The 17,856-nt window shown below is 39.8% G+C and overlaps 1 protein-coding gene and 1 pseudogene across 4 annotated transcripts in view; one reads left to right on the top strand and one right to left on the bottom strand.

Moving 5' to 3' along the window:
- ZW10 (zw10 kinetochore protein) overlaps positions 1-17,856 on the top strand; it is a 53,706-nt gene that overhangs the window by 3,715 nt on the left and 32,135 nt on the right. For 3 of the 4 annotated variants that reach the window (XM_054662698.2, XM_508761.7, XM_054662699.2), the window contains exons 2-7: positions 1,122-1,256; positions 9,193-9,294; positions 9,525-9,602; positions 9,746-9,905; positions 11,442-11,594; positions 12,293-12,484. In XM_054662698.2, the coding sequence (XP_054518673.1) occupies positions 1,122-1,256; positions 9,193-9,294; positions 9,525-9,602; positions 9,746-9,905; positions 11,442-11,594; positions 12,293-12,484 (820 nt within the window). The remainder of the gene's footprint in view (positions 1-1,121; positions 1,257-9,192; positions 9,295-9,524; positions 9,603-9,745; positions 9,906-11,441; positions 11,595-12,292; positions 12,485-17,856) is intronic. The other variant, XM_009424206.4, reaches the window with a different exon arrangement.
- On the bottom strand, positions 21-429 carry LOC107967220 (cytochrome c oxidase subunit 7A-related protein, mitochondrial-like; annotated as a pseudogene).

Here is a 17,856-nt window from a genome sequence, read left to right as displayed (position 1 = left end):
AGAAAGAAATTTAACAGAAACAATGAAAAAGAAAATTCAAAAGGTTTATGCCAAAAAGCAAACCAGTCCTCATTTGTTTTGGTGCTAACTCATTTGTTTTGGGGCTGTGAAGCCATGTAGAGGGTGATCAGGCAGTATCCCACCCACAGTCAGCACCATGGTGGTCCAGTATAGCATTTGGTCAGGGAAGCCTCATTTCAGGTGGATGGGCACATCATCAGCTTTCTGGAGAAACTTCTGCAGCTCTGGAACTTTGTTTTTCCTAGCAAAATTATATGCAGTGGAATCAGAGGTCAGCTTAGTTGGTATGGCAAATATGATAGGTGGTGCTTCTGTGGAAACCACAGGCATTAATCCTTATGGGCTATAGGCCTCTGAAGTCCATGCTCCCACCAACTCGAACGTGAAGCCACTAAATTTGTAGTACATGATGCCTGGAGTCCGGCTTCCCGCATCTACTGCCTGCACGACCACCCCAGAGAAGGACCCATAATTTATTCTTGTATCTTTCAAGGTATTAAATAATTCAATACACAGTATTCAGTACTTTGTTTAAGTTAGTTTGTATTAAAGGAGATGATGAAAGTCAAATCAATGTAGGGTTTTAAGATCAGGCCATAAAATATTATAGGCAAGAAAATAGAAATTGATTGAGATATACAGATTATGGATTTAATTTATCCATTTATTTTCTATTAGATTTATGATTAAAATTGGTGACCACAGTCTGATATAGTTCAATATGAGAACTTCTGGCTCCACCTTTTCTCTTTTCCAGCATTTGTACAAGTCTTGGGCGCCGTTGGGGTTTGGTGATCATTGTCTTCTTTTTTTTTTTTTAATTTTTTAATCGACCAGTAATAGTTGTATATACTCTTGGAATACACAGTGATGTTTGATATTGTTGTCTTTTTTCACCCTAATAATGTTATGAGACCCCTCATGGTGGGAGAAATGTGTTTTTGAAAGAAACTCATTGGCTTGGAGGGAAAGTGAATGGGTATAGGCAATTGGCAAGAAGGTTCTAACATGGAAAATGCCTTGTGGAAGATGAATATATTCTTATTAGAGTTCTCTACTCATTTCACTGTCTTTTATTATAATTCTGTTTTATATTTTAGGGTGAGGTGTGCAATATGATTAGCAAGAAGTACAGTGAATTCCTGCCTAGCATGCAGAGCGCGCAGGGCCTGATTACCCAGGTGGATAAGCTATCTGAAGACATTGACCTGCTGAAATCCAGGATAGAGAGTGAGGTAAGGATAATTTGTTATACTGGGTAGGTTTGTAGGGAGGTGGTTCAGCTTCCTGATTGCTAAGACAGCTTAATTGTGTACAACTTTTTAAACCCTCACTTTTCTGATTGGTAAATGGAGATTGGACTAAATGATTGTAGGGTGACTTCAATTCTGAAATAGAAGTATTTCCAAAAGTGCAATTTAAATAACTTATTTTTTATGGAAGAAAATTTGACCAGGCCCGGTGCATCATGCCTGTAATCCCAGCACTTTGTGGTGGCCAAAGTGAGTGGATCAATCTGTTACTTTGCACCTCTGGCACAGTTCAAAAAATATCCCCAGAGTGCATTTGTAATTAGTTGATTGATTAGGGAGTCAATATCAATAGTGTAACATTAGACTGTGCTATTAGAAATGAAGTGTCTGGAACAAGACAGTAATTGGCTCTCTGTACCTTTTACTGGCCACACCCTGGCTGTTGAAATTTATTTAGTTTTGGTTGTTGTTATTTTGAAAGATGGCTGGTCTGGATGAGAAGGTTTAGCCCTGAACACTGTACCATTTGAAGAACTGTGAAATAAACTGAGGATGTTTAGCCTTGGGAAGAAACATTTTCAATATTTGAAGCTCTGTCATATGGGAGAAATATTCAAATTTATGGTTCATAATAGATAATTTTTTCAATAGGTGTATGTTAGAAGTTTATTCAGGCATTTGGTATATTTATTCTGCACTTAAAAGGTGCCAGGCAGTGTGATAGTTGCTGAATAAGAATGTTTTTTATTTCAAGGTGTGAATCTCGTGCCTGGTAATAGTGTGACACAGCAATAAATAGGAGTAATACAGTTAGAGAGAGGAGATATAGCTAAGGATGGCTTCCTATAGGAAATGGCATCCAAACCAAGACGGGAAGTGATAGGCAACAGGGGAAGGAAGAGTGTTGTAAGTAGCCATTAAGTTTTAGGTAGGCAGAGGCATGGAGGTAATAGAGAGATGTCACTGTTGGGGAGCTACAAGTATTCCATAAGACAAATGTGGGATTTTGGTGGGAAGGGACATAAGATGAAATTAGAAAGGTAAGCAAGGGCCTTGCATATCAGGTTAGTAGTAACATGATAAAGAGTTTGGACGTTATCTTGATGGCACTGTGGAACCCATAGAGGTTTTTAAGCAAGAGAGTGACATCAGATTTGAATTTCAGGAATCCTATTCTGCTTGCAGTTTGAAGAAAGAACTTGAGGGAAATGAGTCCAGGATATGAGAAGGCAGTTAAAATGTTCAGAGGCAGTTAAAATAATCGAGGGAAAAAAAGGGTGGTGACTTTCTCTAAAGTCAGTGGCAGTGGGAATGGAGAAAAATTGATGGATCCTAGTGACATTTCAGAGAGGATATTTGGGACTTGTTGATGTGGGGAGTGAAGAATGTAGGAGTCAGGGATAACTGGGGAACTAGCTCATGGTTTCATTCCATTCACTGACAGAATCTAGAGAAAGCAGGTTTTTGTGAGAGATTTGAGGAATTTAAATTTAAGGTGCCTATGGGGTATCAAATGGAGTTTCACAGGCAATTGGATTATATTAAGGTGAAGGCTAGACTGTTGTAAAAAAATAAATAAATAAAAAGAGATACCTCGAAATGCAGTGGCTCAAACAAGATCCTTTTTTTTTTTTTTAATCATCGTAGTTTGGTAAGCAGGCTGATTCCACAATCTAAGGCCCAGCTATTCTAGTATAGTCTGTGTCAAGAATTGAAGGGGATCTAGGATTTTAACTTGCTTGAAAGTCGGTAAGTTAGCCTGCTAAAGTTTCATGGATTCTTTAAAAAAATTTTTTTTGAGACAGATTCTTACTCTGTTGCCCAGGCTGAAGTGTGTGGTGCGATCTAGGCTCACCACAACCTCTGCCTCCTGGGTTCAAGCAATTCTCCTGCCTCAGCCTCGCAAGTAGCTGGGATTACAGGCGTGTGCCACCATGCCTGGCTAATTTTTGTATTTTTAGTAGAGACAGGGTTTCACCATGTTGGCCAGGCTAGTCTCAAACTCCTGGCCTCAAGTGATCCACCCACCTCTGCCTCCCAAAGTGCTGGGATTACGGGTGTGAGCCACTATACCCGGCCTCATGGATTTTTTTTTTTTTAATTTTTAAAAATTAAATTTTTTTTTTTAATTTTTAAAAATTAAATTTTTTTTTTTTTTTTTGAGATGGAGTCTCGCTCTGTCACCCAGGCTGAAGTACAATGGCACGATCTCGGCTCACTGCAAGCTCTGCCTCCCGGGTTCAGGCCATTCTCCTGCCTCAGCCTCCCGAGTAGCTGGGACTACAGGCACCCGCCACCACACCTGGCTAATTTTTTAAAATATTTTTTAGTAGAGACGGGGTTTCACCATGTTAGCCAGGATGGTCTCGATCTCCTGACCTCGTGATCCACCCGCCTCGGCCTCCCAAAGTGCTGGGATTACAGGCGTGAGCCACCGCGCCCAGCCTAAAAATTCTTATTTTTTATTTTTTTGAGACGGTTTCACTCTGTTGCCTAGGCTGGAGTGGGGTGGTACAGTCAAGGCTCACTGCAGCCTCAACCTCCTGAGCTCATTTGATTCTCTCACCTCACCCTCCTGGGTAGCTGGGACTACAGGTATAAGCCACCATGCCCAGCTAAATTTTTTGGTAGGGACAGGGTCTCACAATGTTGCCCAGGCTGGTCTCGAACTTCTGGGTTTAAGTGATTCTTCTTCCTCAGCCTCCCAAAGTGCTGGGATTACAGGCTTGAGTCACCGTGCCTGGAAAGTTTCATGGATTTGTAGAAGACGTGAGTCTCCTTGGTGAGAGATGAAGGACAGTTTATTACTTACAGCAGTAGCCAGAGTATCAGCATTTTTGCATCAGTTACCCAGTCCTGCTCCCTGTAGGACATTGTGCAGTAGATTGCTTTATATTAATAGAAAAGGACTCCTGACTTTAAGGAACCCGACTCTTTTTAATGGGTAGCAAGCATACCTCCCTTTTGCTTTGGAGGGAGACACCATCTCTGTCTTCCAAGGCTGTTTACTATATAGACATTCTTGAAAAGATAGCCCAGAACTAAAGACAGTAATTGCCTTACTTGTAAGATAGTGCAGAAATGTGAAAGACCTCTAGAGAATTGTCTTCCAAAAGTCCGTAGAGCAGCAGCTTTGGCAGTACCTGATAGCTTATTAGAAATGCAGGATCTCAGGCCTCAGTCCAGACCCAGTGAATCAGAATCTGCGTTTTACTGAGAGTCACTGAGTGATATGTATATGCATTACAGTTTGAGAAGTATTGCTCTTAGGGTTTTGTCATTATTTATGTGATTCAATCTGGTCTCTTTTGGTATCCAGGTTATAGCTGGAGATAAAGGGAAAAGAGAGGGCATGTAGGGGGCACGTCTATTTTCTTAAGACTCAGAGTTGGAAGTGGTACACATTACTTCTGTTTACATTCCATTGGTAGGATCTTAGACATGGTCTCACCCAACTGTGAAGGAGGCTAAAATATATAATCTAGTTGGGTGCTATTAATATGAAAAGAAGGAGAATGGATTTTAGTGGACAGTTTCCACATCATCTTACCCATATACATGTTTGGACGTGAGGAAAATAATGTGGACTCGAGATAGCAGCACTTAGTAATTGAAGCCATGGGAATGGACAAGATTGCCCAGAAAGAGTATATAAAGCAGGGTTTCTCACCCTTGTCACTATTGATGTTTTGGGCTGGATTAATTCTTTGTTGTAGAGGTCTGTCCTGTACATCGTATTGTGTTAGCAGTATCCCTGGCCTCTGTTCACTAGATGTGAATAGAACTCTCTCATGGTGCAAACCAGTGACAGCCAATGTCTTCAGACATTGCCAGATGTCCCTGGTTGAGGTTGGGGCAAAATCACTTCCTGTTAAAAACCACTGGTTTGGAGTAAGACAATCAGGAAGAAAGGAGTATCAATATATACGGAGTGGTCAGAAAATGAAGCTCCCAAAAGAGTGAAAAAGGAAGGGCTAGAGAACTAAGAGGAAGATCAGTAGAGAATAGTTTCATGGAACTAAGGGAAAAGAATGTTTCAGAAGGAAGGAAAGTTAACACAGTACTGTTAAATACATTTCAGTCGACCACAGACCACATATACAAGTGTGGTCCTGTGACATTATAGTAGAGCTGAAAAGTTCCTATCACCTATTGGTAATCTTGACTTTGTAGGGCTAGACTAATGTGTGTGTTTGTGTCTTAGTTTTTAACAGGAAAGTTTACAAAGTTAAAACAAAAAATTTAAAAATAGAAAAAAGCTTATAGAAGATGAATTTAAATAAAATATTTTTACTACAAACCACTACTCAAGGAAATAATAGAGGACACAAACAAATGGAAAAACATTCCATTCTCATGGATAGGAAGAATCAGTATCATGAAAATGGCCATAAGCAATTTATAGATTCAATGCTGTCACATCAAACTACCATTGACATTCCTCACAGAATTAGAAAAAACTGTTTTAATTTCATATGGAATCAAAGAAGACCCATATAGCCAAGACAATCCTAAACAAAAAGAACAAAGCTGGGGTCATCACACTACCTGACTTCAAACTACACTGCAAGCCTACAGTAACCAAAACAGCATGGTACTGGTACCAAAACAGACATATAGACCAATGGAGCAGAACAGAGGCCTCAGAAATAACGCCACACGTCTACAACCATCTGATCTTTGACAAACCTGACACAAAAACAAGCAATGGGGAAAGGATCTGCTATTCAGTAAAATGGTGCTGAGAAAACTGGTTAGCCATATGCAGAAAACTGAAATTGGACCCCTTCCTTACACCTTACACAAAAATTAACTCAAGATGGCTTAAGGACTTAAATGTAAAATCCAAAACCATAAAAACCCTAGAAGAAAACCTGGGCAATTCCATTCAGGACATAGGCATGGGCAAGGACTTCCTGACAAACATGCCAAAAGCAACTGCAATAAAAGCCAAAATTGACAAATGGGATCTAATTAAACTAAAAAGCTTCTGCATAGTAAAAGAAACCATCATCAGAGTGAACAGGCAATCTACAGAATGGGAGAAAATTTTTGCAATCTACCCATGTGACAAAGGTCTAATATCCAGAATTTACAAGGAACTTAAACATATTTATAAGAAAAAAGCAACCCCATCAAAAAGTGGGCAAAGGATATTAACAGACACTTCTCAAAAGAAGACATTTATGCGGCCTACAAACATGAAAAAAGGCTCAACATCACTGAATCGGAGAAATGCAAATCAAAACCACAATGAGATACCATCTCACGCAAGTCAGAATGGCGATTATTAAAAAGTCAGGAAACAATAGATGCTGGAGAGGATGTGGAGAAATAGGAACGTTTTTACACTGTTGGTGGGAATGTAAATTAGTTCAACTATTGTGGAAGACAGTATGGTGATTCCTCAAGGATCTAGAACCAGAAATACCATTTGACCCAGCAGTCCCATTACTGGTTATATACCCAAGGGAATATAAATGATTCTGCTATAAAGACACATGCACACATATGTTTATTGCAGCACTGTTTACAATAGCAAAGACATGGAACCAACTGAAATGCCCATCAATGACAGACTGGATAAAGAAAATGTGGTACATATACACCATGGAATACTATGCAGCCATAAAAAGGAATGAGAGCATGTCCTTTGTAGGGATATGGATGAAGCTGGAAGCCACCATCCTCAGCAAACTAACACAGGAGTAGAAAACTAAACACCACATGTTCTCAGTCATAAGTGGGAGTTGAACAATGAGAACGCATGGACACAAAGAGGGGAACAACACACACCAGGACCTGGTGGGGGACGAGGGGTGAGGGGAGGGAACTTAAGAGGATGGGTTAATAGGTGCAGCAAACCACCATGGCACATGTATACCTGTGTAACAAACCTGCGTGTTCTGCACATGTATCCCATTTTTTTTAGAAGAAATAAAAACACACACAAAATACTTTTCTACAGCGTATAGTGTGTTTGCGTTTTAAGCTGTGTTATTGCAAGAGTTAAAAAGTTTAGCTGGGTGCAGTGGCTTACACCTGTAATCCCAGCACTTTGGGAGGCTGAGGCAGGCAGATCACTTGAGGTCAGGAGTTCGAGACCAGCCTGGCCAACATGATAAAACCCCATCTCTACTGAAAATACAAAAATTAGCTGGGCATGGTGGTGGGTGCCTGTAATCCCAGCTACCTGGGTGGCTGAGGCAGGAGAATTGCTTGAACCTGGGAGGTGGAGGTTGCAGTGAGCCGAGATTGTGCCACTGCACTCCAGCTGGGTGACAGAGTGAGACTCCTCAAAAAAAAAAAAGTTAATAAGTTTATAAGGTAAAAATGTTACAGTAAGCTAATGTTAATTTATTATGAAGAAAGAAAATTTTTAAAAATAAATTTAGTGTTACCTAAATGTATAGTGTTTATAAAGTCTGCCGTAGAGTACACTAATGTCCTAGGCCTTCACATTCACTCACCACTCACCCACTGACTCACCCAGAGCAACTTCTAGTCCTGCAACTTACATTCATGGTAAGTGCCCTATACAGGTGTACCATTTTTATGCTGTATTTTTACTGTATGTTTTCTGTGTTTAGATACACAAATATTTACCATTGTGTAAATGGTACAGTAACATGCTGTATGGGTTTATAGCCTAAGAGCAATAGTTTTATATAGCCTAGGTACATAGTAGGACATACCATTTGGGTTCCTGTAAGTACACTCTGTGATGTTTGCATGACATCAAAATCACCTAACTGCATTTCTCAGAATGTGTCCCCATTGTTAGTGACACACGACTGTACTAGTAATATTTGCTTTGGATTTAGCAACAAGGAGTTTAGTGTTTTTGTTTGTTTGTTTGTTTGTTTTTTGGCAAGAACAGTTAGGAACCAGATCACAGTGAGGTATAGAGTGAATGAGAGTTGAGAATGTAAAGACAATGAATACAGATCACTATTTCAGGAAGCTGTTTGTGAGAGGGAGGAGAAAAATAAAACAGTTACTGAGCAATAGGGTGGTTGGTAAGGGGGAGGGAATTTTTTCTGAAAGATGGGAGAAATTTTAACATACTTAAATTTGATGGGATAAGCCATGCACTTATAGGCATTCAGTCAATATATATTTCACGAATGAATGAAGATAAATTAGGGAGAGGTTAATTGGAGATTTTAGGAGAGAGGGAATAATTGATCATGTAAAGTCATTGATAAGGTGGGACAGAATGAGAGGTAGATTCTGCCTCAATATTAAATCTTTCTGACAAGGTGCCGTGGCTCATGCCTACAATCTCAGCACTTTGGGAGGCCAAGGTGGGCAGATCGCTTGAGTCCAGGATTTCAAAACCAGCCTGGACAACATGGCAGAACTCCATCTCTATCAAAAAATACAAAAATTAGACAGGCGTGGTGGTGCGTGCCTGTAGTTCTGGCTACTCGGCAGGGCTAAGGTGGGAGGATTGCTTGATTCTAGGGAAGTTGAGGCTGCAGTGAGCTGAGATTGCACCACTGCACTTCAGCCTGGGCAACAGAGTGAGACCCTGTTTCAATTAAAAAAAAGAAATTCCTAATAGAGGTGTCTGACTCTAGAATGAGTTATCACTTGGCAGTGGGGATACCTTTCTAGTAATCCAGGTGGGTGAGCTCTCTGATGAAAGATACCTGCTTAAATTAAGAATAGATGGTGACATGAGGATATTATGTTGAGAGGAATGGGTATTCTTGCAATAGGATAAGGGTTTGGACTAGTTGGACCTCTAAGGTATCTTCCTACTACATTCTGTGATTTTTATTCCAGTCTTAACTAGCATTTAAATTTCAACATAAATTATGTTGACCTAGTAAAGCTTATTGATTTGCTTTAAATTTTTTATTTCTTTGGTATGGTATAGCTTAAAAGTACTTGTTTTTGATGTGTGAATTAGGTCCGCCGGGATCTTCACGTATCAACCGGTGAATTTACAGACTTAAAGCAGCAGTTGGAAAGAGACTCAGTTGTCCTAAGTTTGCTTAAACAGTTGCAGGAGGTCAGTAAACTCAACTTGAACCTTAGTGTTTTGGTGGTGGGAAGGTCTCATTAGTCAATGGCTATCTCCTGACTATAATGGGTTTTTTTGTCTTCATATTTTTTTCTTTCTTTTTTTTTTTTTTTTTTAGAGAGGGGGAGGGGGAGGGAAAGTGGGAGCATTTCTTAATATTTAAAAGCAAACAGACTTGAAGTAATAGGATGTATAAAATATTATACTTAACTTTTCAGTTTTCCACTGCTATTGAAGAATATAATTGTGCATTAACAGAGAAGAAGTATGTCACTGGTGCTCAGCGTCTGGAAGAGGTACTAAATGCTCTCCCCAAAGCATGTGCAATAAGTGCTCTTCTTGTTTTCAGTAAATTTTGTATTTTTTATCATTATGCAAATTATTGTAATTGCCCTGAGTCCAGATGGAATGTTTAACAGTGATTCCATTTCGTTACCAGGCACAGAAATGCTTGAAGTTATTAAAATCCAGAAAATGCTTTGATTTAAAAATATTGAAATCTCTCAGCATGGAGCTCACAATACAGAAACAGAACATACTTTATCACCTTGGAGAAGAGTGGCAGAAGCTGATTGTATGGAAGTTCCCACCGTCAAAAGGTGCTGCTGACCTCAGGTGGACTGCTTTGCTTCATCTGCCTGAACCAGTGTAGTGTCTGAATATATTCTACATTTTTGTATTAGTAGATGAGGGTTCATTCATAATCTTCCATGTCTGTATTGAGCACTCATGTTAGCAAGATGCTTTCTTAGGACCAACTCATCTGGGTCCCTAAAGTGCCCTCACCTTGCTTCCCTTACATCCCTCTTAGCTGTCCCGTTCCCTAGAAATGTGAGAAAAGATGATAGGGTAGTTGGGGTCATGTGGTGAGAGTGTGCTAGAGGAGGTGATAGCAATTTGTGACCACATTAAGTTTCCATTGCCTTGTAGGACGTGCCCGTTCCTGACAGCCCTAATCCTAGCAGTTTATCTTGGCTAGAAAGTGTAAAGGAGCTCTCTAGCCATTCTCTCTCTTGCTTAGGAAAGAAGATGGATCAGTAGGCTTGTGGGTAGAGGAGGGGTCTTGCTCAATTTCTTTCCAGTCTTTGGGGAAAATAATGAGCTAGGGAGTGCTTTGCAAGGTGAAGAAATAGGATTACTTCTGCCCTGGCTTTGATTTATGCTACTTGGCTGTCAGCCTTTCTGCCTACCTCTGGGTATGAGCCCTCTTTGGTGTGTTGTTTGCCCTGAGAGTAAAACTTCAGAGGCTGTATTTAAAGGACATGCTATTGTACCTGGTGTATGTTCCAACACTGGATTTTGAAATTTAGTGTATTTCAAGAGAAACTTTCTCCCCCTGTTCCCTTTCCTATATCCACTTTGGCCTACAAATTCATTATATACATATGTGTGTACATAGACACATATGTGCATATGTGTATGTGTGTACATAGACACATATGTGCATATGTGTATGTGTGTCAGGTATTTGAAGGGAGTTATCCTGAAAATTTTAGATTCTGTTCTCAAGTAGAATATTAGTTAAGAGAAGAGGGCAGGTGTGTTGAATTATTTGTTATAACACACCCTACTTGTTAAACTTGTTTGGCAGAAAGAACATAGAAAGGAAGGTCTGTGAAACTAGGACCTCATTTTTCTTTTTTTTTGAAACAAGGTCTCGCTCTGTCGCCCAGGCTGGAGTGCAGTAGCTCAATCATAGTTCACTGCAGTCTCAAACTCCCAGGCTGAAGCAATCCTTCCGCCTCAGCCCCAACTACTTCTCCCACCCTGCCCCCAGTAGCTGTGACCACAGGTGCGTGCTACCACGCCTGACCAATTTTTAAATTTTTTGTTAGAGACAGCGTCTCACTACGTTGCCCAGGCTGGTCTTGAACTCCTGGGCTCAAGTGATCCTCCTGCCTCGGCCTCCCAAAGTGCTAGGATTACAGACATGAGCCCCTGCACATGACCTCAAAAAGTCATTTCCTTTTTTAAAGTGATGCCAAGGACATGTATGTCATAATTCATGTTTGGTTGCATTAGGAGTATATTGTAATAGAACTGCATTGGAAATATCAGAGAATGAGCTCTGAGGAATAGAAGTGGGAACATCTCATATTGGTGAGACAGCTGATATTTTTCTTCCTTTTTCTTAGATACCAGCAGTTTGGAATCTTACCTACAAACTGAACTTCATTTATACACTGAACAATCGCACAAAGAGGAGAAGACCCCTATGCCACCCATCAGTTCTGTCCTCTTGGCATTTTCTGTTCTTGGAGAACTACACAGCAAGCTTAAATCATTTGGTAAGGCATGCTACTTTGTTTCATTTACACAAAATCTCCTGAGGCCCAGTATTAAAGGGAAGACAGAAAAGATGATAAAATATTCTCTGCAGAGTATTAGTATAGGGTGTGGCCTCTTGATTCATCAAAGAGAATTGTCCTAAATATTATCCCTTTTATTAAGGGATTGGGTTTTTTTTTTTTCAACTGTTCCTATTTTTTTTTTGGTTTTTGAATAATTTAAATAAAAATCTGTAGACAGTCTGGGAAACTTCAGTGGTAAAACCTGCACCGCATAATGGTTGGTGTGTAATGTCATGGTATATGTATTTTGGTTGTTAGGTTCAAAGATTCATATTTTTTTTTTTGACATGCTTACTTTTTAGAAGTGTTTTTTTTGAGATGGAGTTTTGCTTTTGTCGCCCAGGCTGGAGTGCAATGGCATGATCTCAGCTTACTGCAACCTCTGCCTCCTGGGTTCAGGCAGTTCTCCTGCCTCAGCCTCCCGAGTAGCTGGGATTTACAGGTGCCTGCCACCATGCCCAGCTAAGTTTTGTATTTTCAGTAGAGATGGGATCTCACCATGTTGGCCAGGCTGGCCTCAGATGATCCACCTGCCTCGGCCTCCCAAAGTGCTGGGATTACAGATGTAAGCCACTGTGCCTGGCCTAGAAGTGTCTTATGGTGATTTTTTGATGAATGTTCATATGATTTTTCAGGTCAGATGCTGCTGAAGTATATCCTTAGGCCGCTGGCATCTTGCCCATCCCTTCATGCTGTGATAGAAAGCCAGCCTAACATAGTTATTATTCGTTTTGAATCTATAATGACTAACTTGGAATATCCATCACCATCTGAAGTTTTTACAAAGATCAGACTGGTACTAGAAGTGCTCCAGAAACAGCTTCTAGGTATGTGTCTCCAAGGCAGTGCTTTTATATTTTGGAAAGTAAATATTGTTTATAAAAGTAAATATTATTTTAAAGTAGAAATGCCTATAATGTGTAAGAAAGGAGGATGAAAAGTAAGTAAATTGTGCCATGGGGCAAAAGAGTTGCCTTCTTGTTTTTTTGCCTATTTTGCATTCCTTCTCTGCATTGTATTGACAAGTAGGGCCATCAGTGGTACCCCAGATTCTGTATTGGTAATATTATTTTAGTTGAATTCCAGGATGCACTTCTCTCACTGGACTCCCAGTACCGTCACAAATTGGAACTCGTGCTTTAATTATAGGAGAAGAAGAAATGAACCAAGTGTTGTTTTACATATTTCCATTAAAACCTCTATTAATCTGATATAACCAAAGTTAGTTTAACATAGGAAATAAATTCTATTTCAGCCTGTTGATCTTTGTGTATTCACACTAGACACAGCTAGTTTCTGTATTCCGTAAATCATGTTTTTGGTTGTTGTACCATTAAAAGTGAAGTCTCTTGTGTTTTAATACTGCTTTTTTTTTTTTTTAAGTCTATTTGATTTACCTTCTATGTGCTTTTCTCAGCTGTCATATTGAATAGCCTGGCTAACCATTCTTGCTGTGGCTAAAGTAAAAAAGAAATGCTCCTACTGTTTGTGGGCCTTCCTGGCAGTCATATACTGTATATTTATGTATAAATAATCTATATGTAAAGCAAGGACTTTTCTATAGTTTTGATGAGAGCAGAGAAAAAAAAATCCTAAGGCTTGCATAAACTTCAGAAATCCAAGGTAGTTTTTCTTGTTCCCAGAGCCTTCCCTTAGGGAGGAATACAATTTTATTTTCACTAGATATAAATTAAGTTGTAAACAAAGCATCCAAAGATTAGAAGGAATTGGAGAGATGATTTGGTCCAAATATCTCAGATGCCTGAATCTCCTCTATAATATTCCATCAATTGGTCAGATAGCCAATCTGAACGCTTTTAGTGAGAGAGAACTTGAGGCATTTTATCCTGCCCCTGGGCAGTTCTGAGTACCAGGCAGGTTTTTGTTTTGTTTTGTTTTTTAAAACTCACATTTCTTACCTGTACTGTTAAATAGTACTACGAAAATGCCAGTTTTGCAAATTAAATCTTTAGGGTAGTTATTTTAAAAGTTTGTCACAATATACTACCCTGTAATGTCTACTTTATTGATGCTGTTTCTATGGTGTGGAGCCATATAGAATGAGTCTAATTCCTATTACAGATGATGGATTTTCAAATTCTTTACAGGTGCTGTTATTTCCCCTATATCTTATCACCAGTATAAACATTTTTATTTTTTGAGTGACATAGTTTTAAGTTCTCCTGATCTTCATTGCTCTTCTGGTATTGGCAGGTTTGGTTTTTCCTGAAGCCTCTCTTATCTTGCAGATGGCCTTCTTGATGTGTCTTTGCATGGCTTTTTCTGTGTGCATTTGCATCCTCCTGTCTCTTCCTCTTCTTATAAAGACACCAGTTGTATTGGATCAGGACTCTACCCTTATGACCTCATGTAACCTTAATTACCTCCTTAAAGGGACTACTAGCATACCTCAGAGATATTGTGGGTTTGGTTTTAGACCACTGCAATAAAGTAAGTATCCCAATAAAGCGAGTCCCACAAATTTTTTGATTTCCCAGTGCATATAAAAGTTATAGTTACACTGTACTGTCGTCTATTAAGTGTGCTATAGCATTATGTCTAAAAAGTGTACATACCTTAATTTAAAAATATATTATTATTAAAAAGTGCTAACGATCATCTGAGCCTTCAGTGAGTCATAATCTTTTTGTTGGTGAAGGGTCTTGCCTCAATGTTGATGGCTGCTGACTGATCAGGATGGTGGTTGCTGACGGTTGGATGGCTGCGTCAATTTCTTAAAATAAGACAACAATGAAGCTTGCCTCATCAATTGACTTCCCTTCATGAAAGATTTCTCAGTAACATGCAGTGCTGTTTGATAGCATTTTACCCCTAGTAGAACTTTTTTCAAAATTGGAGTCAGTCTTCTCACCCTGCCACTGCTTTATCAACTAAATTTATGGACTGTTCTAAATCCTTTGTTGTCATATAAACAATGTTCACAGCATCTTCACCAGCAGTAGATTCTGTCTCAAGAAACCACTTTCTTTGTTCATCCACTAGAAACAACTTATCATACATTCGGGTTTTATCATGAGATTGCAGCAATTTAGTTATATCTTCAGGCTCTATTTCTGATTCTAGCTCTCTTGCCATTTCTAGTACATTGGCAGTTCCTTCTTTAACTGAAGTCTTTAAACCCCTCAAAGTCATGAGGGTTGGAATCAACTTCTTCCAAACTCCTGTTAATTTTGCTATTTTGACCTCCTCCCATGAATCATGAATGCTTTTAATGACATGTAGAATGGTGAATCCTTTCTAGAAGATTTTCATTTTATTTTGCTCAGATCCATCAGAGGAATCACTGTAGCAGCTATTTTATTTCTTGAATAATAAGACTTGAAAGTCAAAATCACTCCTTGATTCATAGGCTACAGATGGATGGTGTTAGCAGGCATCAAAACACATTAATCTCCTTGTTTATCTCCATCAGAGTTCTTGGGCGACCAGGTGCATTGCCAGTAAGCAGTAATATTTTGAAAGAAATCTTTTTTTCTGAGCAGTAGGTCTCAACAGAGACCTTAAAATATTCAGTAAACCATGCTATTGGCTGGGCATGGTAGCTCACACCTGTAATCCAAGAGCTTTGGAAGGCCACGGTAAGAGAATTGCTTGAGGCCAGGAATTTGGGTAACATAGCGATACCTGCCTGGGTATTGCTATGGGTAACATAGTGATACCTGGCCTGGGTAACATAGCGATACCTGGCCTCTACTAAAAAAATAAAAAATTAGCCAGGCATAGTGGCATGTGCTACTTGGGAAGCTGAGGCAGGAGGATCAATTGAGCCCAGTTGGAGGCTGCAGTGAGCTGTGTTCACGTCACTGCACTCCTGGGTAACAGAGCAAGAGTCTGTCTCAAAAAAGAAAATAAGACATGCTGTTTTTGAAAAATATCCTGAAAAACCATGCTGTTGTAGATGTGTTGCCATCCAGGCTTTATCCTATCTCTAGAGCACAAGCAGAGTAGATTTAGCATAATCCTTAAGGGCCCTGGGAATTTTTTTGAGATGGAGTCACACTCTGTTGCCCAGGCTGGAGTATAGTGGCATGATCTCGGCTCACTGCAACCTCTGCCTCCTGGGTTCAAGTGATTCTCGTGCCTCAGCCTCCTGAGTAGCTGGGATTATAGGCATGCACTACCATGCCCAGCTAATTTTTGTAATTTTAGTAGAGACAGAGTTTCACTATGTTGCCCAGGCTGATCTTGAACTCCTGGCCTCAAGAAGTCCACCTGCCTTGGCCTCCCAAAGTGCTAGGATTACAGGTGTGAGCCATCGCACCCGGTCTGGTGCTAGGATTTTTGGAACGGTTGATGAACATGGTTTCATCTTAAAGTCACCAGCAGCATTAGTCCCTAACAAGAGGGTCAGCCTATCGTTTGAAGCTTTGAAGCCAAGTATTGACTTCTGTCTAGCAATAAAAGTTCAAGATGGCATATTCTTCCAATAGAAGGCTATTTTGTCTACACTAAAAATCTATTGTTTAGTATAGAGACATTTGTCAGTTATCTTAGCTAGGTCTGCTGGATAACTTGCTGTAGCTTTTCCATTGGCACTTGCTGCTTCACCTTGAGCTTTTCTATTATGGAGACAGCTTCTTTTCTTCAAACTCATGAACCAAACTCTGCTAGCTTCAGCCTTTTCTCCTGCAGCTTCCTCACCTCTCTGAGCCTTCATAGAATTGAAGAGAGTTAAGGCCTTGCTCTGGATTAGGTTTTGGCTTTAAGAAAATGTCATGGTGGGTTTGAGCTTCTACACAGACCACTCAAACTTTCTCCATAAATTGCCAGGCACAGTGGCTCACTCCTGTAGTTCCAGCACTTTGGGAGGCCAGGGCAGATGGATCACTTGAGGTCAGGAGTTCAAGACCAGCCTGGCCAACATGGTGAAACCCTGTCTCTACTTAAAATACAAAAATTAGCTGGGCATGGTGGCACCCATCTGTAATCCAAGCTGCTCAGGAGGCTGAGGTGAGAGAATTGCTTGGACCCAGGAGGTGGAGGGTGCAGTGAGCTGAGATCATGCCATTGCACTCCAGCCTGGGTGACAGAGCAAGATTTTATCTCAAAAAAACAAAACAAAACAAAAAACAAAACTTTCTCCATAAATAAGGTTGTTTTACTTTATAATCCATGTGTTCACTAATACACTTTTAATACACTTTTCATTTCCTTCAAGAGCTTTTCCAACCAACTCAGGAACAGAAAACCAAATACCGCATGTCCTCACTTATAAGTGGGAGCTAAGTGATGAACACACATGACACATATTGGGGACAACACACACTGGGGCCTATTGGAGGGTGGGGGATGGGAGGAGGACAAGGATCAGGAAAAATAACTAATGGGTACTAGGCCTAATACCTGGGTGATGCAATAATCTATACAACAAAACCCTGTGACACAAGTTTACCTATATAACAAACCTGCACATGTACACCTGAACTTAATATAAAAGTTAAAAAAAAAGTAAAGGTAAATACATAAGTAAATAAAAGTAATGTTTACACTAAAAAAACCCAGTCTTTTCCTTTGAATTCAAAACTTGGCTAACTGGTGCAAGAGGCCTAGTTTTTGACTTCTCTGAGCCTTTGACATGCCTTCATCACTGAGTTTTATCTTTTCTAGCTTTTGATATAAAGTGAGAGATGTGTGACTCTTTCACTTGAACACGTATAAGCCATTGTAGGGTTATCAGTTGGTCTAATTTCAGTATTGTGTCTCAGGGAATAGGGAAACCCTAGGAGATAGAGACATGAGTGGAAAGGGTCAGGATATGAGGGAAAGGGGTGGCTGGTTAGTGGAGTAGTCAGAACACACACAACATTTGTTAAGTTCACTGTCTTACATGAGTGGTTCATGGCATCTCAAAACAATTGCAATGGTAATGTCAAATCATGAAAAAGTTTGAAATACTCTGAGAATTGCCAAAATGTGACACAGATATATGAAGTGAGCGCATGCTCTTGGACAAAATGGTGCTCATAGACTTGCTTAATGCAGGGTTGCCACAAATCTTCAATTTGAAAATAAAACCCCAAAAACCAGTATCTGTGAAGCACATTAAAGCAAAACACAATAAAATAAACTATGCCTGTATATCCAAATCTAGTCACATTGGGGGCTAGGGCTTCAACGTATGAATTTGGGCAGGGACACAATTCAGTCCATAACAGTTGTGTGTGTATATATATTTGGC

The sequence above is a fragment of the Pan troglodytes genome, chromosome 9 (assembly GCF_028858775.2).
Source record: "Pan troglodytes isolate AG18354 chromosome 9, NHGRI_mPanTro3-v2.0_pri, whole genome shotgun sequence".
NCBI lineage: Eukaryota > Metazoa > Chordata > Mammalia > Primates > Hominidae > Pan > Pan troglodytes.
The sequence above is the reverse complement of the archived record's forward strand: the minus strand, read 5'-3'. Positions and strand labels throughout refer to the sequence as shown.